This window comes from Pantherophis guttatus, chromosome 17 (genome assembly GCF_059756535.1).
Source record: "Pantherophis guttatus breed Tessera chromosome 17, ASM5975653v1, whole genome shotgun sequence".
Taxonomy (NCBI): Eukaryota; Metazoa; Chordata; class Lepidosauria; order Squamata; family Colubridae; genus Pantherophis; species Pantherophis guttatus.
This window is the reverse complement of record NC_142079.1, coordinates 7700691-7724472: the sequence shown is the minus strand read 5'-3', so window position 1 is coordinate 7724472 and position 23782 is coordinate 7700691. Positions and strand designations below refer to the sequence as shown.

The 23782-nt window shown below is 45.4% G+C and overlaps 2 protein-coding genes across 4 annotated transcripts in view; one reads left to right on the top strand and one right to left on the bottom strand.

Annotated features, from left to right (window-relative positions):
* Positions 1–9805, bottom strand: part of LOC117658112 (tRNA (32-2'-O)-methyltransferase regulator THADA-like) — a 43443-nt gene extending 33638 nt beyond the window's left edge. The window contains exons 1-6 of one of the 3 annotated variants that reach the window (XM_060683759.2): positions 9556–9805; positions 6754–6934; positions 5265–5351; positions 4556–4583; positions 2812–2960; positions 698–820 (exon numbers count right to left, since the gene is read on the bottom strand). In XM_060683759.2, the coding sequence (XP_060539742.2) occupies positions 698–820; positions 2812–2960; positions 4556–4583; positions 5265–5351; positions 6754–6934; positions 9556–9671 (684 nt within the window). In that variant the 5' untranslated portion in view covers positions 9672–9805. Of the gene's footprint in view, positions 1–697; positions 821–2811; positions 2961–4555; positions 4860–5264; positions 5352–6753; positions 6935–9555 lie in introns of those variants that run through there. The other 2 variants (XM_060683762.2, XM_087880200.1) reach the window with 2 other exon arrangements.
* Positions 461–23758, top strand: GSC2 (goosecoid homeobox 2). Its single transcript, XM_034406240.3, has 4 exons — positions 461–860; positions 16003–16329; positions 21164–21414; positions 22496–23758. The coding sequence occupies exons 1-4, from the start codon at positions 809–811 to the stop codon at positions 22598–22600; spliced, it is 735 nt and encodes a 244-aa protein (XP_034262131.2). The 5' UTR covers positions 461–808; the 3' UTR covers positions 22601–23758.
* Positions 23759–23782: the final 24 nt, after the last annotated feature.

Genomic DNA, 23782 nt, shown 5'->3' with positions numbered 1-23782 from the left:
GCGGAGATTTTGAGCAGTTCGGAGAACCGGTAGTGGAAATTTTGAGTAGTTTGGAGAACTGGCAAATACCACCTCCGGCTGGCCCCAGAGTGGGGTGGGAATGGAGATTTTGCAATATCCTTCTCCCAGGAGTGGGGAGGGAATGGGGATTTTGCAGTATCCTTTCCCTGGAGTGGGGAGGGAATGGAGATTTTGCAGTATCCTTCCCCTGGAGTGGGGTGGGAATGGAGAGTTTGTAGTATCCTTCCCCTGCCACGCCCACCAAGCCACGCCCACAGAACCGGTAGTAAAAAAAATTGGATTTCACCACTGATTTGAAGGCAGGACAAGAAGCAATGGGTGGAAACTAATCAAGGAGAGAAGCAACCTAGAACTAAGGAGAAATTTCCTAACCGTGAGAATAATTAATCAGCAAGGAAAGTTGTGAAATGGGGCAAAACTCAAAAAAAAAAAAATCAAATTAAAAATAAAAAAGAATGGCAGAATCTGGGGTGGAGTTAAAAGAGACATCAGTTTACAATCCCTAACTAGCTGCAAACAAAATTCAACCTCCCTTGAATTCCATCGACCTTTATCTATCTACTAGCAAGTGCTAACGCTTAGTTGAGAAGATTCCTGCACGTATAAGCTGTTTAGCAATCAACCCATTTAATTGGTCCTTAAAGTGTGGTCTTTCGCACCCGACAGATATTCTCACCTGATCCATGATGGTATGCACCAGGAATCTCAAGATCTTTTGCAGCATTTCTCTGTGATCCGTTTCATGCCAGACAAGGGGCTGAATTTCCTCTGACATCCCTTTGAAGAGATGCAGGCAAACCTGAAGAAGCGAGGAGGAGAAAAAGAAGGAGATTGGACAGGTAGGGAGTGTCGAATTTTCTCAACGTTCAATTTCCAAACTTTAGTGGTGTTCAAAGTTGGGACTTAATTTTGGGGATTGTAAACATACGTTGGTTACTCTAATATAATTTAGATGTGCTTGCTAAGTAACTACATAAATATCAAAACTTTTTTAACATTTTGTTTGTTTCATTTGGACGGACGTTTGTCCGAAATGAATAGAATAACAGAGTTGGAAGGGACCTTGGAGGTCTTCTAGTCCAACCTGGTGATAAGATCCATGTTGTGGCTCTGTTACCTGAGCCTGTGTCATCGGCAGGAGAGGACTCCGAGAGTGAAGGAGAGGAGTTGGCAAGGCCTCCCTCTCCAGGACCCTCCTCTCTGGCAATGCCTTCGGTGTCCGCCGAAGGGCAAGAGATAAGGCCAGGGCCAAGCACGTCCACATAGCCACAGGTGGACATTAATGAGGGAGATGAGTCTTGGCTGGATCCTCGGCAGCGTCGCAGAGATAAGCGCGCGCAACAGAAGAAGAGGTGTGCCAGAGATTAAGCTGAGTCACTGGACCACACCCCACAGGTTATAAAAGGGGGTGAGGTGGCCATTCAGACTCTGTGACGGACAAAACTAACTACTATCGAGTCACATTGCATCTTTGGAAACAGCATTCTCTGCCTTGGATTTAATTACGGACTGGACAATTCTTGAACTGTGTGTATCTTGTTTATGAGTAAAGTTCTTGGCAAGCAGCTACTGGGTTGCTGCCAAGCCTCTTATCGGAAGAATTGGTTGTCTGCCAGTTTATTTAACCCCTGGCTGTCTGTTTGTGTGCGTGTGTGAGACGGGGACAGAACAATCCAGTGGCCTAGAGTTGGAGCTCTTGCCTCATAATCAAGGAGGTTGTGAGTTCGATCCTAGGTAGAGGCAGATGTAGGGTCTCCCGCTTGGGCAGGGGGTTGGACTCGATGACCTGCAAGGTCCCTTCCAACTTGTTCTGCCCCAGCTACGGATCCCAAAGAACGCAGCGCACACAAACTCCGAACAAAACTCAGTTTGCTTCAAAACACAGTCTTTTGCAAATGCAGGCTTTTAATAAAACGTTCTTAACAACCTGCCCGAAATTCCACAGATAAGATAGAGTCTTACTAGAGTTGGCAGAAAGCCCAGAAGCAAAGTTTGCAGAGAAAATCCAAACTCAATGATCAGTGAACGAACGGACGTTGTTTCCTGCAGCTTTTTACAAAGCTGTGTGCAAACTTAAATAGGCTAAGGGAGTGGCCAAGTAGCCCCAAGCCTTACTCTCGAGGAGACCTCCTCCTGAGTAACCACTCCTGCCTTTTGGCAGCTCTGCGTGCCCGTGCATTGAGAAGAGGCTCCTCCACTTCATCCTCTTCACTTAAAGGAGCCTCTGGAGGTTCTGAAGGCCCTGGTTGAATCCCTTCCTCTGGCACCACATCTTCTTCAGCCTCCTCGCTGGCCGACTCAAGTGCCGGCTGCACAAGCTGCTGGCGTGACACCACACCAGTCTCCTCGTCGTCGGGATCAGCAACAATCCACGCAGGCCTCTGGCGGGCCACAACACAACTCTGTTAATCTGTTAATTCTGTTAACCCCCTGCTTAGGCAGGAAACCCTACACCACTTCAGACAAATGGTTATCCAACATCTTCTTAAAGACTTAACTTCCAGTGTTGGAGCATTCACAACTTCTGGAGGCAAGTCGTTCCACTGGTTAATTCTTCTAACTGGTGTAGGATCTCCTGCTTGAGCAGCTGGTTGGATAGAAGACTTCCAAGATCCCTTCCAACTCTGTTATTTTATGTTCTGCGTTCTAAATTTAAATGTCTACCTTACCCTTCAAACTTTAACGTTAGGTGGGCCCAAACGGCAATCACTGGCCCTACTTTTTTTTCAAAAAAAATAAAATAAAATAAGAAACCTTCAAACTAGGTGATAACACCTTGCCTTTTCTTACCTTTATTGTGACGTAATGCCGCTCCACCTGACTGGAGTTTGAATCTCGCAGCAGGACCTCAAAAGTAGCAGCAATGGTTTTCAAGAGCCTTATCAAATTCTTTTTCCAGTACTGGTGTCCTAATGAACTTTCTTCAATGAAGAGGCTTACTATTCAGGAATGGAACAAAGAACAACACGGATTAACACTTTGTAGAAGAATTCACACCTTCTCCGGGGCAGGAGCTGGCATTAGTACACACCTCTCCAGGGAGGTGGGAGACTTTGACGCATGAAGGATGCTCATCAGGTTGCCCTAAGGTCTGTTAAAACAGGAGTCTTTGTAAATTTTAATCAGTCTCTAAACCGGGTGTCAGCAACCTGCAGCTCTGGAGCCGCATGTGGCTCTTTAGGCCCTCTGCTGTTGTTGTGGATTTAATAAGACCAACACAACTTTCAGGGTTAATCAGAGACAATGTATATTGCGCAATAGGTTCAAAGCTCTGTACATGAAGCGTTGAACAAAGACAGAAATTAGGTACAATGGTTTTTATACCCTTCTAGACAAAGGATTCTGTTAACTCAGCAGTTTATGTGATCATATACATTTGTCATTTTTAATTGACACTTCCCAATTACCGTTTCATTTTATTCTTTGCCAACAGTCATAATTCTTTTTGTAGATTACTGAAGCATAGATTCAAATTATCTCTTGTTGATATTACATGTGGTCATCCTTGATCTCTTTAACCTTCATACTGTATATCACCAAATGCTTGTATCTCTGACAACTGAGGGGTCCCTCTGAATGTTTCTACTTCAAAGGAATTATCTCCTTTCAACTGGAGGTAATTGGCTTCCCTCAAACAAGCACATTTCCTTTCTTACAAATAAAGAGGGCCCTTCAGTGATCATCCAGCTGGACCCGCTTACCTACCTACATTACTGTGGCTCCCTGTCGGATGATCCCACCACTAGCTGGCCCGACCCCTTGCCCGCCCCTCCCAGTCACTCCTCGCCTGGCCTGAGAAGGTAAGGACGGGGGTTGGGGGATGGAGAAGTGGTTGAGGCAGAGACAGAGAGATACAGAGGGGGGTGGGGGGAGAGAGGGAGAGAGGAGGGAGGGAGGAAGGGAGAGAGAGAGAGATATGTCAAAAGGGTTTTGTGGTTCCCGGTGCTTTTTAACAACCAGTTTTCTGCCCTAATGACCGGCTGGGTAGGCGTAGCTAGGGGATCAGTGAGTGACATCGAGTTGACCACGCCCACCCAGGTTCTGTGGCTCCCGGTGTTTTCTTTTCTGTGGGAAACAGGTTCAAATGGCTCTTTTGAGTGTTTAAGGTTGCAGACCCCTGCGAGTCTAAACGAATGGTTGCAATGTGTAGTTTTTTTGCTTTATTTTTGCTTTTAATTTATATGCCGCCCTTCTCCGGAGACTCAGGGCGGCTTACAATGCGCTAAGCAATAGCCTTCATACTTTTGTATATTTATACAAAGTCAGCTTATTGCCCCCACAAACTGGGTCCTCATTTCACCTCCCTTAGAAAGGATGGAAGGCTGAGTCAACCTTGAGCCTGGTGAGATTTGAACTTGCAGTAATTGCAAGCAGCAGATGTTAATCTGTTAATAACAGTGCTTTAGTCCCACTGTACTACAGGCTCTTTCCAGTAGTTGAATCCCTTTGGAGAAAAACACCGGCTCTAATTCGGCTTGGGAACGCCAGGCGTAAATTTCGTAACTGGGAAAGAGGGAAGTGTTGGAAGACTGACCTGTCTGGAGAACCTCAGAAGATGCCGGCTGAAAGGAAGAGAAAATGGGATTAGATTTTCAGGGGGTTCCATACCAAAGTACTTCTCACCACAAGTTGATCTCTGCTCACAACATCAGCTCTGAGCTTCTTGCAAGATCTGGGTAAGGAAAAGATTCCCTTGCTATTTCTTTTTCTTAAAAAAGGGAACACTATAGTCTTGTTTTCTACCTTTGCTCAATGTCCCACTCCTTTCTAGCACTGATGATGTTACCTAGTTGGGTAATAAAATGCCTGCAAGAAAACAAGCAAGCTCAGAGAGCACCAGGGACCCCACAGTCGTCTGCCTCTTCCTCCTCCTCCTCCTCCTCCTCCTCCTCCTCCTCCTCCTCTCCACAAATCCCACTCCCTTCCAGCACTGATGATGTTACTTAGCGGGGTCATGAAACATCTGCAAGAAAACCACCAAACTCAGAGAGCTCCAAGGATCCCATAGTCTTCCTCCTCCTCCTCCTCCTCCTCCTCTCCTCCTCCTCCTCCTCCTCCTCCTCCTCCTCTTCCTCTCTTCCAGCCCAGATGATGTTACCGAGTTGGGTTATGAAATGTCTAAGAGAGCCCCAAGGACCCTACAAACAGAAGATGAGAAACCAAGAAAACTCCATCGCCCAACTAAAAAATCCAAAGGGAAACTGACAAAGCATCGGAACCCAAAATCCATCATCCATGTTTACCTTGTCATTTTCAATCAGCCCATCCATCAGCCTCCTCAACTCTTCAGACACCAAGGTTATGTTTTGCTCTGATAGCTTCCCAACTATCTACGGGGAAGGGGAAAAAAAAAATCTAAGGGCCACAACCTTAGAATACACACACACACACACACATCTATACACCCAGGACGTGTATAGGGGGTTGTGGGGGTTCGCACGGGTTCGGGAGAACCTCTAGCTAAGATTCTGTGCAGTTCGGAGAACCCCCAAATCCCACTCCTGGCTGGCCCTTCCACCCCGCCCTGCCCCTCCCAGGAGTCCCCACCTGGCCTGTTTTGGATGCAGGTAAGTGCAGGGTGCGCACGGAGGCTTGGGGAGGGTGAAAAATGGGCCTATCGGAGGCCCTACCACAGGCCCATTTCCGGCCTCCAGAGGGCCTCCGGAGCCTGGGGAGGCCATAGCCCTCCCGGAGGTTCAAGGAAAGCCTCCGGAGCCCAGGGAGGGCAAAAATGCCCCCCGCCCCCTGCTGTGGTGCAGGAGACTGACTAGGCCACGCCCACCATGGCCACGGCCACCCCTGCATACACCTATTATCATTTTATTAACAACTTCAGAAGACCTCCAAGGTCCCTTCCAACTCCTATTGTATTCTATTGTATTCTATTGTATTCTATTGTATTCTATTGTATTCTATTCTATTCTATTCTATTCTATTCTGTTCTATTCTGTTCTGTTCTGTTCTGTTCTGTTCTGTTCTGTTCTATTCCATTCCACTCCACTCCACTCCACTCCATTCCATTCTCCTTCTTTCCTTCTCCTCCTCCTCCATTCTATTCTATTCTATTCTATTCTATTCTATTCTATTCTATTCTATTCTATTCTATTCTATTCTATTCTATTCCATTCCATTCCATTCTATTCCATTCTCCTTCCTTACTCCTCCTCCTCCTCCTCCTCCTCCTCCTCCTCCTCCTCCTCCTCCTCCTCCATTCTATTCTATTCTATTCTATTCTATTCTATTCTATTCTATTCTATTCTATTCTATTCCATTCCATTCCATTCCATTCCATTCCATTCCATTCCATTCCATTCTCCTTCTTTCCTCCTCCTCCATTCTATTCTATTCTATTCTATTCTATTCTATTCTATTCTATTCTATTCTATTCTATTCTATTCTATTCCATTCCATTCCATTCCATTCCATTCCATTCCATTCTCCTTCTTTCCTCCTCCTCCTCCTCCTCCATTCTCTTCTCCTCTCCTCTCCTCTCCTCTCCTCTCCTCTCATCTCCTCTTCCCTTCCCTTCCCTTCCCTTCCCTTCCCTTCCATTCCATTCCATTCCATTCCATTCCATTCCGTTCTCCTTCTTTCCTCCTCCTCCTCCATTCTATTCCATCCCATCCCATCCCATCCCATCCCATCCCATCCCATCCCATCCCACTGCACTCCACTTTTTTAATCAGTGTGTTTGTGAGATGTCCTTCATGACCTCGGTGAGTATATGGGCACCTTTTCAAGTCGGCAGAACAGGCTGGAGCTGGTTGCGGTCTCCATTTGACACCTGAGCACGCAACGCACCAACGGTAACATGGCCTCCCGATCCAATTCCCCCAGTCCTCTTCTGCTCAGTCTTGCCAAGAGTTGAGAAGCCTCCTCCAGGTTCTTCTCTTTGCATCGCTTCACGGAGCCTCTAAGATATGCAGACGACAACCCCACCATTAGAATCTTAACGTCACAAAGGATCAAGTCTAGCTTCAAGAATTGCTCCAAAACACGTTCTTCTATCTTACTTCAAATGAAGACCTGCAGAGATTCCCAATCCTTTGCTCAAATATCTATGGAGATTCTCAAGTCATCCAGGTCATGGCTGTCCGAAAGATGCTTTTTTTTCAAGAGGCCACTGGAGTTTCTGGGTTTTTTTCCCCCTTCTCTGAAGGCTTCTCATCCAAGAAGCTTCTTCAGCTCTCTGAGAGCTTCTTGTGGTTGCAGGAACTGGGTATGTCTAGTTTAATGAAAAGAAGAACCAGGGGAGACATGATAGAAGCCTTCCAATATCTCAGGGGCTGCCCCAAAGAAGAGGGAGTCAAGCTCTTCTCCAAAGCACCTGAAGGCAGGACAAGAAGCAACGGGTGGAAACCAATCAAGGAGAGAAGCAACTTAGAACTGAGGAGAAACTTCCTGACAGTGAGAACAATTAACCAGTGGAACAACTTGCCTCCAGAAGTTGTGGATGCTCCAACACTGGAAGTTTTGAAGAAGATGTTGGATAACCATTTGTCTGAAGTGGTGTAGGGTTTCCTGCCTAAGCAGGGGTTGGACTAGAAGACCTCCAAGGTCCCTTCCAATTCTGTTATTCTATTCTATTCTATTCTATTCTATTCTATTCTATTCTATTCTATTCTATTCTATTCTATTCTATTCTATATGGATGAGAAGCGAAGAAGCTTCTTGGATGAGAAGCAAAACCTCTTCAAAGAAAAACCAGAAAGTCCAATTGTCTCTTGAAAAAAAACACCTTTTAGGACATTGCTCAAATATACTGAAATGTCAACTCTCAAAACATGGGAGCGTTTGTTCATTTTGGCTAGGAATTCTGGGATATTTGAAGGACAAATCACAGGAAGACTGATATATAGGAATAGGAATATTGCAAAATCGAATTTGGGTCGGTCACCGGGACCAGAGATTTACTCTTCCAAACTTTTGGACTCATGCCGTGGTAACTTCGAACGGTCACTAAATGAACTCTCGTAAGTCAAGGACTACGCTTATTCCTTATTGGCCAAGTGTGATTGGACACACAAGGAATTTGTCTCCAGTGTATTAGCTCTCAGTGTACAATACGAAGTGGTTAATCATCAATCATAAATCGCAAGATACAAGCGATAAATCATAGATACCCATAGGAGAAGGAAAGGAGAAGGAAAAGAATAGGAAAGATAAGAAAATTGTCAAATTACGAAGGAGTCTAAAATCACTTAACCACCGCGTTACGGACTTAACAACCACGGCAATTCCTTTGATGAAAAAAAGGTCGTAAAACGGGGCGAAACTCAACAAAGGTCTCCTTTAGCAACGGAAACGTGCAGCTCTGTTGCGATCGTAAATCGAGGACTACTTGTATAGGATTGGGCAGTCTGCTAAATTATCAATCACGAGTTGATAGAAAGCGAGTAAGGAGAACATTCAGTGCATGAAATTGAACCCAAGACTTGGCTTCCGGAAAATCCCTGACCCTGATTTAAACCCACTTAATATCGGACGTTAACACAATTGAGGGAGTCCGGAGGTATTTCACGAGAAGAGTCCTCCACTCCTCTGCTCACAATAAAATACCTTATGCCACCAGATTCCAAATTTTGGGCTTAGACAACTTAGAACTACGCCGACTTCGGTCTGTCCTAAGCGTAGTACGCAAAATTGTCTGCTACAACGTCTTACCTGTCAATGACTACTTCAGCTTCATCCGCAATAATACACGAGCACACAATAGATACAAACTCAAGGTAAACCGCTCCAAATTCGATTGCAGAAAATACAACTTTAGCAACAGAGTGGTCAATGCCTGGAATGCACTACCTGACTCTGTGGTTTCTTCCCCAAATCCCCAAAACTTTAACCTTAGACTGTCTACTGTTGACCTCACCCCTTTCCTAAGAGGTCTTGTAAGGGGCGTGCATAAGCACACCAGCGTGCCTTCCGTCCCTGTCCTAATGTTTCCTCTATTTGTATCTAATTTATGTATTCAATTCACGCTTATACTTTTTTTTTTTTAATTTGATTTTATATGCCGCCCTTCTCCGGAGACTCAGTGCGGCTTACAATGCGTTAAGCAATAGCCTTCATCCTTTTGTATATTTATACAAAGTCAGTTTATTGCCCCCACAAACTGGGTCCTCAATTTACCTACCTTAGAAAGGATGGAAGGCTGAGTCAACCTTGAGCCTGGCGAGATTCGAACCTGCAGAAATTGCAGGCAGCTGTGTTAATAACAGGGTGCATTAAACCACTGTATTACCAAGGCTCCTTATATCTATATATATAAGATATTTTATATCTATATCTATATCTATATCTATATCTATATCTATATCTATATCTATATCTATCTATCTATCTATCTATCTATCTATCTATCTATCTATCTATCTATCTATCTATCTATATTATATAAAATGTATATCTTATATATATATAAGATATATATATCTATATCTATATATTATATACTTATATCTGTTATCTTATCCATGTTTGACAAATAAATAAAATAAAATAAATAAAACCTCATTCATTGACTGCTCAACTTACTTTGCAAACTGCTGGAGGCTCTGTAGCAAAAGGAGAATGTGACTGCTGGTTTCCCGCAGCTGATCTGTCCCTTCCAGGGTTTGGTAAAAAGCTGTGCATCGTTCAAGCTCCTGCATTGCGATGTTGTTCAACCTTTGCAAGAGGAGGAGGCCCCTCACTCCTGGATCATCACCCCAAGAAGCCCCAAGGAGGTGTGTAACTTTCTGCAGGAACACAACATGGCTTTACCACCGAGTGCGTCAGGAATCTAAACGACAAGACAACATGCACACACCGGAAAAAGCTGAATTTTTCCATGCACGACAGCTCCAGCTAGTGGAGGCAGTGCTTGCCACGACTTCTATCCGAATGGTGTGAACAGAATAGCAGAGTTTAAAGGGACCTTGGAGGTCTTCTAGTCCAGAGGTCTGCAACCTTAAAATACTCAAAGAGCCATTTGGACCCGTTTCCCACAGAAAAGAAAACACCGGGAGCCACAAAACCCTTCCCGTGCCTGACTATTTCTTGAGCGGCCACAAAACTAGCATAGGTAGTTGAATTAAATGTTCTGTTTTCTTCTGAAACTTTTCTTTTCTTGGATTTATCCGTGGTTGGCCTACCGGGGGTTGAAAATAAATCACGTGCCGGCAGGTGTTGCACATTGGCAGTTGTGACGCCTATTTTGAGTGACAGGAGAGCCGCAGCAGAGGGGTGAAAGAGCCACATGCGGCTCCAGAGCTGCAGGTTGCTGAACCCTGTTCTAGTCCAACCCACCTATCCCAGTGATGGCTAATCTTTTTGCCATCGCGTGCCAAAAGCGTGGGGAGCGTTGGGGGGGGATGTCGTGCACGCGCGTGCCCATTCCCATAATTCAATGCCCCCCCGTGCATGCGTGCGGGATACCCCTCCCCCCAGGCTCCCCCCGCTTTTGGCATGTGATTTATTTATTTTTATTTATTTATTTTATATCAAATTTGTATACCGCCCTTCTCCCTGAGGACTCAGGGCGGTGTACAGCCGAATAAAAACATAAACTACAAACATTAAAATACTATTAAAAAGATATATATAAATTTATATAAATATAAACAATGACAAACCAGTTAAAAACATTTAAAAGTGTTAAGCCAGCCCGGCTTGCTGAAAAAAGAAAGTTTTAAGGGCACGGCGGAAGGCACCAAGGTCTTGGATTCTCCTTATCTCTGGGGGCAGTTGGTTCCAGAGGGTGGGTGCCCCCACAGAGAAGGCCCTCCCCCTGGGGGTCACCAGCCTACATTGTCTGGCTGACGGCACCCCGAGGAGACCCTTTTTGTGGGAGCGCACAGGTCGATGGGAGGCCGTCGGTAGCAGCAAGCGGTCTCGAAGATATCTAGGTCCTATGTCATGGAGCGCTTTAAAGGTGATAACCAACACCTTGAAGCGCACCTGGAAGACCACTGGGAGCCAGTGCAGCTCACGCAGGAGAGGTGTTGTATGGGAGCGCCAAGCAGCTCCCGTAACTACCCGCGCGGCCACATTCTGGACCAGTTGGAGCCTCCGGGTGCCCCTCAAGGGGAGTCCCATGTAGAGAGCATGGCAGTAGTCAAGGCGAGAGGTGACGAGGGCGTGAGTGACTGTGCACAAGGAATCCTGATCGAGAAAGGGCCGCAACTGGCGTATCAGGCGAACCTGACAAAAAGTCCCCCTGGCCACAGCCGTCAGATGTTCCTCCAAAGACAGCTGCGTATCCAGAAGGACTCCCAGATTGCGAGCCCTCTCTGAGGGGGCCAAAGACTCGCCCCCAATAGTCAGAGATGGAGTCATCTGACTATATCGGGATGCCGGGAACCACAGTCACTCAGTCTTGGAAGGGTTGAGCCTGAGCTGGTTTCTCCCCATCCAGATCCGCACAGCCTCCAGGCACCGGGACATTACTTCAAGGGCATCGTTGGGGTGGCCAGGGGTGGAGATGTACAGTTGGGTGTCATCAGCGTACTTAGGTTTTTTTTTCCCCCTGCGTTTGGCTGGCTGGGGAATTCTGGGAGTTGAAGTTCATCCATCTTCAAGTTCTTGAAGTGGAGAACTACGGCTTTTAAAAGAGTGAACCAGGTCTGTACCGCTGCATTGGATCCTAATGCCCATCCTTTACAGCAGGGGTCTCCAACCCCCGGTCCATGGACAGACACCGGTCCATGATATGCCAGAAACCGATGCATGCAAACAAGCCAAGCCCCTGGAGTAGGATTCAGCCGGTTCAGATCAGTTCAGGCGAACCGGATGTAATTTTTATTTGGTTCGCTGAACTGGTTTTTCCAAGGACTGGCTGACCCCGCCCACCCCACCCCTCCCCTCCCAGGAATCTCCACGCGGCCCGTTTTGGATGCCAGGTAAGTGCAGGGCGTGCGCGGAGGCTCTGGGAGGGCAAAAAACAGGCCTAACGGAAGTACCGGAAGTCCGGAAACTGACTCATTTCCACCCACTGGAGGGCCTCTGGTGCCCGGGGGAGGCCGTTTTTGCCCTCCTGGAGGCTCGAGGAAAGCCACTGGAGCCTGGGGAGGGTGAAAAACGGGGCTACCAGAAGTACCGGAAGTCCGGATACGGGCCCATTTCCTGTCTCTGGAGGGCCTCCTGTGCCTGGGGGTGGCCGTTTTCGCCCTCCTGGAGGCTCGAGGAAAACCTCTGGAGCCTGGGGAGGGCAAAAACGCCCCCCCCCCATGGTGCAGGAGGCCGAGTAGGCCACGCCGAACCGGTTGCTGAAATTTTTCAGTCCCCCCCCCGCCCTCCGGTCACGGAAAAACCTCTCTCTACGGAACCGGTCCCCGCTGCCCAAAAAGATTGGCGGTTTCTGCTTTGCAGGCAGGATGGATATTTGTGTCGGATTAGCAAAGAAAACAAGAGCGGTGGGGAAAGATGGCATTACTCTTGTACTTATTTGGAGGAGGAAGGTGGGAATCGAACCTATAAATTCACTTTTCACAAATGAATAGCTAAAGCAGATTAACTCCCTGCTTTTCTCTCTCTCTGTGGTTAATCCTCATAATGGTTTTAGCGTCTCTTACCAAACCGATAAAGCCCCTTTTTCAATTCTCGCCCGCCCTATCTCGCCATTGTCTGTCGCATGTCTATACATTCTCCCCCTCGCTTCCATTCTCCTTGTTTTTTATTTTCTTCTTTCTTCTTTTTTTTTTTAAAAATGGAATAGCTCAGGGAGATCTCTATCTCCATAAACACCACATCAATACATCCCCTCCATCCCATCACCTCCGGGTAACCTCGATACAAAGCAGCCCTAGCTGATTTAGATTTGATTACCGGCTCTTATCAAAACGCCTCTTGCTGAAAATCTGGGTTTTAAACCCCATAATTCTTTGATAAAAGAAGCATTACTGGTCTATTTTTCCCCAAAGTGAAAGCTGTAGGGAAAATCAAAGAAAGCAATCAGCCGGGAGACTAAGAGGCTAAATGCGCCAAGCCCGGATGGCGAGATAGGTGGCAGACGCACATGAAGATTTGTTGAATAAGGTCTCAGTCGCCGTCATGGTGACATGGAGGGGGGGGACGAGGGGCGGGGGAGAGAATTGATCAGCCTGAACTTGGAGAAATGCTGCTCAAATTCCCCTCCCTTGAAGCAAATTTTGGCACCCTCGCAGGAGGGCAGAGATGGCATTGGGGTCTAGGAAGCTATCTAGTCCATCCCCGGGGAAGGAAATTGGCCCATCAAGCTTCAGAATAACACAGTTTGAAGGGGCTCTGGAGGCAAGGGTGGGATTCAAAAATTTTACCAATCGGGTCTGTGCCTGGTTGCTGGGTGGGCATGGCCTACTCAGCCTCCTGCACCATGGCGGCAGGGGAGGGGAATTCCGCCCTCCCCAAGCTCTGGAGGCTTTCCTCGAGCCTCCGGAAGGGTGAAAATGGCCTCCCCTGGGTTCCGGAGCCCTCCAGAGGCTGGAAATGGGCCCATTTTCTGACTTTTGGACCTTCCGGAAGGCCCATGAATTTATTTCGGATGAGGGTGTGGCTAACTGATGAGGACTTATAAGTCCGAAATAGATCTATCTTAGTCTCCTTAGTCTCCCAATGGGCAGCAGAGTGTTTGCTGGCTGCCAGAAAAAAAGCCTAGAAACTAGTGGATTGTGAACTAGGGCTGCATAAAAATCTTGGTTTACGTAGGAAGACCTGGCTATCTATCTATCTATCTATCTATCTATCTATCTATCTATCTATCTATCTATCTATCTATCTATCTATCTATCTATCTATCTATCTATCTTTGTCTATGTAAGTTTTCACGGGTATATATCAGGGGTGGGTTCTAAATTTTTTTACTACCGGTTCTGTGGGCGTGGCTTATTTTGTGGGTGTGGCTTGGAGGTCATATGACTAGGTGGGCGTGGCTAGCTGGTCAGAGTCATTTCTGGAAGGTCCTCGCACTTACGACCAAGTCCTCGCACTTACGACCCGACTCTTAAGTCTCTCACCTGGCAGCAAGAACTTGCTGGCTGCCAGAAAGAAAAAAGCCCAGAATCGAGTGGATGTGATTCTACTGAGCTAGGGCTGCAGAAAAAGCTTGGTTACGTAGGAAAAACCTGGCTAGAGGAAAAACATATATTTATGTCTTCTTAAGTTTTCGCGGGTGTGTGTATGTAAAAAGTTAAAATCTCGGGTGTTTTCCCGCATCATTATAAGTTTGTTAGTTAAAATGTTTAAAATCCTGGCTAAGATCCCAGCTCAGAATCCTCTAAATTCCCAAACAAAAACCTTTTTAAGGTCTTTCAAAAACTCTGGCTGAAATCCTAACCAACACTTTAAGGTTAGGCAACGTTTCGACAGGCTCTCTACCTTGTCATCTTCGGGCTTTTATAATATATTATATTATATTATATATATATTATTATATATATGCACACACATATTCATCATCATATCTCTCTTGCGTGTGATCTCTTATCTGTCCTCATCCATTCATCCTTTCTTTTTCTATCCTCCCCTCCTTCTACCTCTCTCAATCTCAACTCTAGATCCCTTTCTCTCCCCCTCTCCTTCATGTTCTTCCTTCTACTCCAGACCTACATTCCTAGTAGCATAATCTGGAAATTCCTAATCGGATTAATGTCCCATTAATGGGGCTTCCTGTTTATTCTACAAAACAGAGAAAATCAATTGGAATTGACTCCCCATCAGAAATACCGATAATATCCAACTTTTGCCTGAGTTCCAAGTCACCAATACATTGACTTTCAAGAGAGAGAGAGAGAGAGAGAGGGAGAGAGAGAGAGGGAGAGAGAGAAACGACTTCTATTTTGCAAGAGTTCTTGTCCGCTGCTAATATTGTTGGCTTCCTCTTGCAATGCTAAATTCATTTATCCAGTGGTGAAATCTAAATTTTTTTACTACCGGTTCTGCAGGCGTGGCTTGGTAGGCATGGTGTGGCTTGGTGGGCGTGGCAGGGGAAGGATACTGCAAAATCTCCATTCCCTCCCCACTTCTGTGGGAAGGATACTACAAAATCCCCATTCCCTCCCCACTTCTGGGGGAAGGATACTGCAAAATCCCCATTCCCTCCCCACTCCTGGGGGAAGGATACTGCAAAATCCCCATTTCCTCCCCACTCCTGAGGGAAGGATGTTGCAAAATCTCCATTCCTACCCCACTCTGGGGCCAGCCAAAGATGGTATTTGCCGGTTCTCCGAACTGCTCAAAATTTCTCCAGAATCTGTCAAAACCTGCTGGATTTCACCCCTGCATCTATCCCATTTCCCCCAGCCCCAGTCCCCATCCCTGGACTTCTTATATTGTGCGATATGACAGTTGTATCTTTTGACAAGAAGCCTTTCCTCCGGTCAAAAGAAAAAAGGATAATTTGCTTTTCCTCTTTCTCTTCTTTTTATTTTCTTTTCTTTTTTTTTTTTTCAAGGCGCTAATCCTCCCCGGGCCATTTCTGGGGCCTGAGAAATAGCTTCTTTCTCTCCTTCCCTCTAAAAAGAAAGAAAGAAAGAAAGAAAAGACAAGCTTTGCTATACAATGGACATCATAAACCAACTTCATCCTGCCGTTAAGATTGAGAAATCAGATTTCCACCCGGTCATTCCTGCGGGATTAGCTAAATCTTAGATCCACCCTAACCCTTCACAAAGCTGTCAAGATTAGCTTGAATTTATTTTATTCCAGCTTTTCAGAGGGGTTTGTTTGTGTGTGTGTGTGTGTGTGTTTGTGAGAGAGAGAGGTGGTTTCTATCCAAGAAGGATTAAAGGACTGTGAGCGAGGATGTGTGTGTGTCTCTGTATATATTTACCACGCTGTTATAAAGCAACTAACTAGATTACAGGAGAGACAAGCGGTGAGGAAGGGTACAGTTGGAACTCTTCAAAGAGTTGTCAGAAGGCACGTTCCCCTTCTGATGAACATTTATGTCTCCCCTTTCCCATTTTTTGGGGGGCAAATTTCCCAACTGATGATAAAGCAGCAGCTGTATCTCCTTCGGTCCCTCAGATGTAGCTGTGATACCACGGAGGAAGATGTCAACCGAAGTTCCTTCAGCACCTGAGCTGGAGAAGTGTCGCCAGAAGAAGCCCTACTCCTTCACCATCGAGAGCATCCTTTCGGGCTCGGCGGAGACCAGAGCCCCCGTCCTCTTCCCTTTCTGTTTCCGAGGTATTTGGGAGCAGGAGGACCCCAAAACCTTGTGCTTTTGGGGGAACCTGGCCACCGAGGAAGAAGAGACAGAGGAAGGAGAAAGAGTTGGGTCGTCCTCGTGCAGCTGTTGCTGCTGTCCCAGGGAGCAAGTCCGCACCTGGCAAGACGGTGCAAATTGGCTGGGTGAGGATTTTGGTTGGAAGGTGGGGTGCAAAAGTCTTGGAGGGTGGGGGTAGGGGGCTGCCATTGGGGTGGGGCAGCTCCCTCCAGCCGAACTTTATTGGAGAACTCAGGACTCCGAGGTCAAAAATCAGTCTTGGAGTTTCCTAAAAGTTTTTTGTCCGTTCCAAAGATGTCTGTTTTTGTTCCTTGAAGTGAATTTCCTTGGGGCTTTTTGGATGTATGTGTTTGTATGTGTGAATGAAATCAAGGGGGGGGGGAAGCTGTGAGGGTAAGGAGCTGCCATTGGGGGGGGGGCAGCTCCCTCTAGCCCAACTTTATTGGAGAACTCAGGACTCCGAGGTCAAAAATCAGTCTTCAAGTTTTTGTCCAAAGATTTTTGTTTCTTTAGTTTAACAGATTAGCAGAGTTGGGAGGGACCTTGTAGGTCATCTAGTCCAACCCCACGCCCAAGCAGGAGAACCTACACACCATTTCTGACAGATGGCAGTCCAGTCTCTTCTTGAAAGCCTCCAGTGATGAAGCTCCCACAATTGCTGAAAACAAGCTGTTCCATTGGTTGATTGTTCTCACAGTTAGAAAATTTCTCCTTGTTTCCAGATTGAATCTCTCCTTGTTTAGTTTCCATCCATTATTCCTTGCCTGGCCTTCAGGTGCTTTGGAAAATAGCTTGACCCCCTCCTCCTCTCTGTGGCAGCCCCTCAAATATTGGAAGACTGCTATCCTATCTCCTCTGGTCCTTCTCTTCACTAGATTAGCCATGCCCAGTTCCTGCAACCTTCCTTCATGTTTTAATCTCCAGACTTTTGATCATTTTAGATAGACTCAGATTAACAGAGTTGGAAGGGACCTTGTAGGTCATCTAGTCCAACCCCCCGCCCAAGCAGGAGACCCTACACACCATTTCTGACAGATGGCAGTCCGTTCTCTTCTTGAAAGCCTCCAGGGATGAAGCTCCCACAACTTCTGAAGGCAACTTCTGTTCCACTGGTCGATTGCTCTCACTGTCAGAAAATTTCTCCTTATTTCTAGGTTGAATCTCTTCTTGGTCAGTTTCCATATCCATTATTCCTTGTCTGGCCTTCAGGTGCTTTGGAAAATAGCTTGACCCCCTCCTCTCTGTGGCAGCCCCTCAAATATTGGAAGATGCTATCCTGTCTCTCCTGGTCCTTCTCTTCACTAGACTAGCCATGCCCAGTTCCTGCAACCGCTCTTCTCTGCACTCTTTCTAGAGTCTCAACATCTTTTTATAGTGTTCGTTCAAGCAAATTTCCTTGGTTTTTTTTTTAATGTGTGAGTGTGTGAGTGTGAATGAGATCAAGGGGGGGATGTGAGGGTAGGGGGCTGCCATTGGGGTACAGCTCCCTCCAGCCGAACTTTATCGGCGAATCAGGACTCTGAGGTCAAAAAAAATCAGCCTTGAAATTTCCTAAAAGTTTTTGTCCGTTCCAAAAATGTCTGTTTCTTTAGTTCATCCAAGCGAATTTCCTTTGGGTTTTTTTCTTTTTGGATGTGTGTGTGATTGTGAGATCAACAGGCTTTGATGTTATTCTTCCAAAATGTGTTTGTGTGTTTTATTGTTTCCTTAGTTCATTCAAGCGAATTTCCTTGGTGTTTTATTTTTTAAATAGATCTTTATGAATTATTTACAGATAAAAAAAACACATAGTGTAATTTTCAAACAAATATAAGTTATATATGGGTATACAACACAACACATAAAGACAACCACAAAGAAAGACTAACCGGGGGGGTCGTATCGAACCCCCAAATACTTATTCATAGTTACATCCCGGTAAATCCTTTTTGTTCAATTAGCGTTGACTATTTTAAATGTCCAAACGCTATCTCATTATAATTAAGTATGTATTTAATACTATGTTATTTATTCTATATTTCTCCTCTTCTTTAGCCGTATATACCAGCGTTCCCAGTTGCTGCAGTATATGGATTCTTTTTTGTCTCTTAGGATATACATTAATTTGTCCAATTCGGCACAATTCAATATCTTATTTATTATAAGTTGATCTGATGGTGTGTTTGCATTTTTCCAATGCTGGGCAAGTGCCATTCTCGCAGCTGTTGTAATATGGATGAATAAATGCCAGTCTTGTTTGCCCACGTCTTTTATTTTATTTTTTTTTAACTAAATTTTTATTAGAATATAAATATTAAAAAAAAACATAACATAACATACACACAACAAACATTTATACAACATATAAATAAAAGAAATTTTGTTTCCTTCTTAAGCATTGTTTCAAAGTGACATTCTGCTTGTTATATATTTCTTTTTTTTATTGAAAAGTTTTACAAAAAAAAAAATACAAAAATTTTCTTCCCCCCCATGTTCCCCCCACCCTTTCCCCCCCTCCCCCCCTCCCCCCCCCAGACTTCCCAGAGCAAAATACAAGGTATTTCATTTAACCAATCATAAACTAGATTAATCTACTTATCCTCAAAGTACTAACTCCCCCCCTGAAACCTTAACTCCACTATAGATAACCTAATACTTCTAATACTAGCATTCATTCATAAGCTATTTGATATTTTCTTGTCTGATACTTATTTTGAATATAATCAATCCATCTTCTCCATTCCGATACATATCTTTCTTGCGTGTGGTCCTTCAAATACGCTGAAATTTTCGCCATTTCTGCTAGGTTTGTTACTTTCAATATCCACTCTTCAATAGTAGGCAAAGAGTCTTTCTTCCAATACTGAGCTACCAACAGCCTAGCTGCTGATATTAAGTTCAAAATCAATTTAGTCTCTGATACTGTACAGTCCGTAGTTATACCCAATAGAAACAATTGAGGAGTAAATTTCAACCTTCTTTTCAAAATGTTCTGCATCACCCACCAAATTTTTATCCAAAATGCCTTGATTTTCTTACAGGTCCACCATATATATATATTCTTTTTTCTTGACTGTACACCGCCTTGAGTCCTACGGGAGAAAGGCAGTATAGAAATATAATAAATAAATAAATAAATAAATAAATAAATAAATATATGATAATAGGTTGCATCATTACATTCACATCTCCAACATTTAGCTTGCAAATTCGAGTACATACATGATAATTTTTTAGGATCTAAGTGCCATCGATAAAACATTTTATAAAAATTCTCTCTCAAATTTTGTGCTTGCGTAAATTTAACATTTCTGACCCAAATCTTTTCCCACGTTTCCATCATCACTCGTCTGCTTGTTATATATTTCTTCACCTCTCCTTAATATAATAACATTCGTTTAGCTTGATTCCGAATAAGTAAGAATCTGGAGTTAGGGGGAAACTTGCACCTGTGATCTCGTTCAACCATTTTTGAATCGTTTCCCAAAATTTCCTGATCTGAGGGCAGGTCCACCACTGGTGAAAGAAATTGGCCGAATTGCACTTCCAACATTTATCCGAAGATCCAGAGATTTCATTGGTTTTTTTTGATGTGCGTATTTGTGAGTTTGTGAGGGTGTGTGAGATCAACAGGCTTTGCTGTTATCCTTCCAAAGTGTGTGTGTATGTTGTGGGGAGGGGAAACGAGAGAGTTGTTGGGTTGTGTCCATGTTTCATCTCTTGGCACCCATCTGTAGCCTTCCTGGAAAATTGTCATATTTCAGACTTAGTACAGCTAGTCCACAATCCGGGTCCTCATTTTACCTACCTCGGAAGGATGGAAGGCTGAGTCAACCTTGAGCCTTGACGGTTATGACCGTCACAGCATCTCCATGATCAGATGATCAAAATTCGGACGCTTGGCAACTGACTCGTAGTTATGACAGTTGCAGTGTCCCCGGGGTCTTGCGATCCCTTTTTGCGACCTTCTGAGAAGCAAAGTCAACGGGGATGCCAGATTCACTTAAGAACTCTGCTACTAACTTAATGACCGCAGTGATTCACTTCACAAACCGTGGCAAGAAAGGTCGTAGAATAGGACACGATTCATTGAACGAACGTCTCGGTCAGCAACGGAAATGTTAGGGTCAATTGTGGCCGTAAGTCGAGGACTACCTGTAAAATCATCTTTCCTTCTTGAGCTGATGCCAAGACCACCCTCCCTAGATAAGCAGAGAAAGCATCTCCCTTGAGCTGGGTTGAAGACCACCTTCCATATCATCATCGTCGTCATCATCATCATCATCATCATCATCATCATCATCATCATCTTCTTAACGACCCCATAATCTTTGCGGGTGGAGTATGGGCAACTGAATGGTGCTGAATGTTTACTGGCCGGATGCCTTTCCTGTCGCCAATGCGGAGTTTTGTTCGGCAGATATATTCTCATTGTGCCCAGAAAGAGAAATATCTGCCTTTACCTAGGATCGAATTCACAGCCTCCTGATTGTGAGGCGAGAGTTCCACCGCTAGGCCACCGCACCACTCCAAGACCATCCTCCAAGATAAGCAGAGAAAAGCATCTCTCTTGAGCTGGGGAGAAGACCACCCTCCATATCATCATCATCATCATCATCACCATCACCATCACCATCATCATCATCTAAACAAACCCATAATCCTTGTGGGTGGAGTCTGGGCAACGGAATGGAGCTAGCCGAGTGTTTTCATGGCCGGATGCCTTTCCTGTCGCCAATGCGGAGTTTTGTTCGCAGATATATTCTCATTGTGCCCAGAAAGAGAAATATCTGCCTCTACCTAGGATTGAACTCACAGCCTCCTGATTGTGAGGCGAGAGTTCCACCGCTAGGCCACCGTACCACTCCAAGACCACCCTCCACAGATAAGCAGATGGCCCTATCTTCCCACACCTTGAGACCAACGGACTGGTTCAAAGCATCTCTGGAGACCAACCCAACAGATTGTCCTTCCTTCTAGGGGACACCAGGTACGCGTGGCCCATGAGGCTCTTCTACCCGCTGGCCAGGCCTTGCAGGAATCACCGCGGCAGCCCGAGCGAGCTTCAAAGCTTCCAGCAGATCCAGCGACGGACACGGCGACATCGGACCATCTTCACGGAGGACCAGCTCCAGGCCTTGGAGACCCTTTTCCATAAGAATCAATATCCAGACGTGATCACCAGGGAACACTTAGCCAGCCAGATCCACCTGAAGGAAGAGAGAGTTGAGGTAATTTTTGGGGTGGGGATCGGGGACAACGGGCAGGGGTGGGGTGGGGCTGCTGGGGGTTCACAGGAGTTGAGGAGAACATCTAGCTAAGATTCTGTGCAGTTCGGAGAACCCCCCAAATCCCACTCCAGACATTAAGCAAATGGTCGTAAGTAGGACAGGTAGTCCTCGACTTATGACCACAACGGAGCCCCAAATTTCTGTGGCTAAGCGAGACATGTGTGAAGAGAGTTTTGTCCCATTTTACAACCTTTCTGGTCCCAGTTGTTGTGGTGAATCACCACAATTCTTAAATTAGTTGTGAAATTCTTGAATCCGTTGTTAAGTGAATCCGGCTTCCCCATTGACTTTGGTTGACAGAAGGCCAAAAAGGGGGATCACATGATCTTGCAACCATCATAAATACGAGTCAGTTGCCAAGCGCCCGAAATTTGACCATGGGGAGGCTGCAATGGTTGTGTGAAAAGTGGCCCTAAAAATCCCTTTTTTCCGGTGCCATTGTAACTTCGAACGGTCACTAAACGAACTGTTTTATAAATTGAGGACTACCTGTATTGTTTCCATATTTTGCAACCGTTATGTGGTTCCACTTCGCGCTTAAAAAGGTAAAAGGTTCCCCTCACACATACGTGCCAGTCGTTCCTGACTCTAGGGGGCAGGTGCTCATCTCCGTTTCAAAGCTGAAGAGCCAGCGCTGTCCAAAGACGTCTCCGTGGTCCTGTGGCCGGCATGACTCCACGCCAAAGGTGCACGGAACCCTGTTCCCTTCCCACCAAAGGTGGTCCCTATTTTTCTACTTGCATTTTTTTACGTGCTTTCGAACTGCTAGGTTGGCAGAAGCTGAGACAAGTCACGGGAGCTCACCCCCGTTACGCGGCACTAGGGACTCGAACCGCTGAACTGCCGAACTTTCGATCGACAAGTTCAGCCTCTTCGCCGCTGAGTCCCTTTAAGTCACCTTGTGCTTAAGTTTATCCTTTTCCTTTTTTTTAAAAAAAAAAAAATGATTTCATATAAAAACATATTAAATGTGTTTCATGGCGGGTGACGTAACGTCCTTCTCTTTGTTGTCAACACACAGGTATGGTTTAAAAACCGCCGAGCCAAATGGAGACATCAGAAAAGAGCGACGGCTTCGTCACTCATCCTTCCTGGAGCCAAGATTTCCTCCGAAGAGAACTGTTAACGGAACCGGTTGAACCCAGATTATCCATACAGCAAAAAGCTATAGGTTAGCGGAGTTCACATATCCTCTGTTTTGATTAACCACGATTGATTGATCCATCAGCACACGTCAGGCTGGGTTTAGTCATTACACCTGATTGGATTCCATGCCATGATAGCTCAGTAGATTACAGTCCTTGATTTACAACCGTTTGCTGAGTGGCCATTTGATGTTGCAACGGCACTGAAAAAAGTGACTTATGTCTGTTTATCACACTTTACGACCGTTTGCAACATCCCCGCGGTCACAGGATCAAAATTCGGACGCTTGGCAATTGACTCATATTTATGACGGTTTGCAGTGTCCCAGGGGTCACGTCATCCCCTTTTGCGACCTCCTGACAAGCAAAGTCAATGGGGATTCACTTAACAACTAGATTAACAACTAACTTATCGACTGCAGTGATTCATTTAGCGATGATGGCCGGAAAGCTCATATAATGGGGCAAATTCGCTTAACGAATGTCTCACTTAGCAACGTAAATTCTGGGCTCAGTTGTGGTCGTAAGTCGAGTCAGTTACCTGCATTTATTTCTTCTCTAGTAAGCAGTTAGCCATTACGCCGAGCGATTAACATAAATTACGATTAAATTACGATTCACTTCCCTGCTGGTCTGACATACTTGTCCTCTACTTACGGCGACAACTGGGATCAGACTTTCCATTGCAGCCGTTAAGTGAGTCACACCTGATTTTACAACCGTTTTCATGCCGTGGTTGTTAAGTGAATCACGAAGTTGTTAAGCGAATCCACCCTCCCCCATTGGCTTTGCTTGTTCGGAGCAGGCTGGGAAAGTCACAAATATATGCCGTATGCAGTGATCACGTGATGGTCGTAAGTTCAAGGACCAGTCATAAGTCATAAGAAACTAAACAGCTATTTGCCTGAAATGCGATAGGAACTCCTGCTTGAGCACGGGGTTGGACTAGAAGACCTCCAGGATCCCTTTCCATCTCTGTCCTTCCGTTATTTTTTTCAGTGCCATTGTAACTTCCAGCAGTCGATAAACGGATGGTTGTATGTTGAGGACTTGTAGTTGCTTTGCTAGCCAACCCAAAAGCCCAGAGTAGGATTTCAACACAAAATATTTTGCAAAGTCGATGTTTCTAGCGAACGCTTCTGGCCAGTTGATGTAGCTACAGT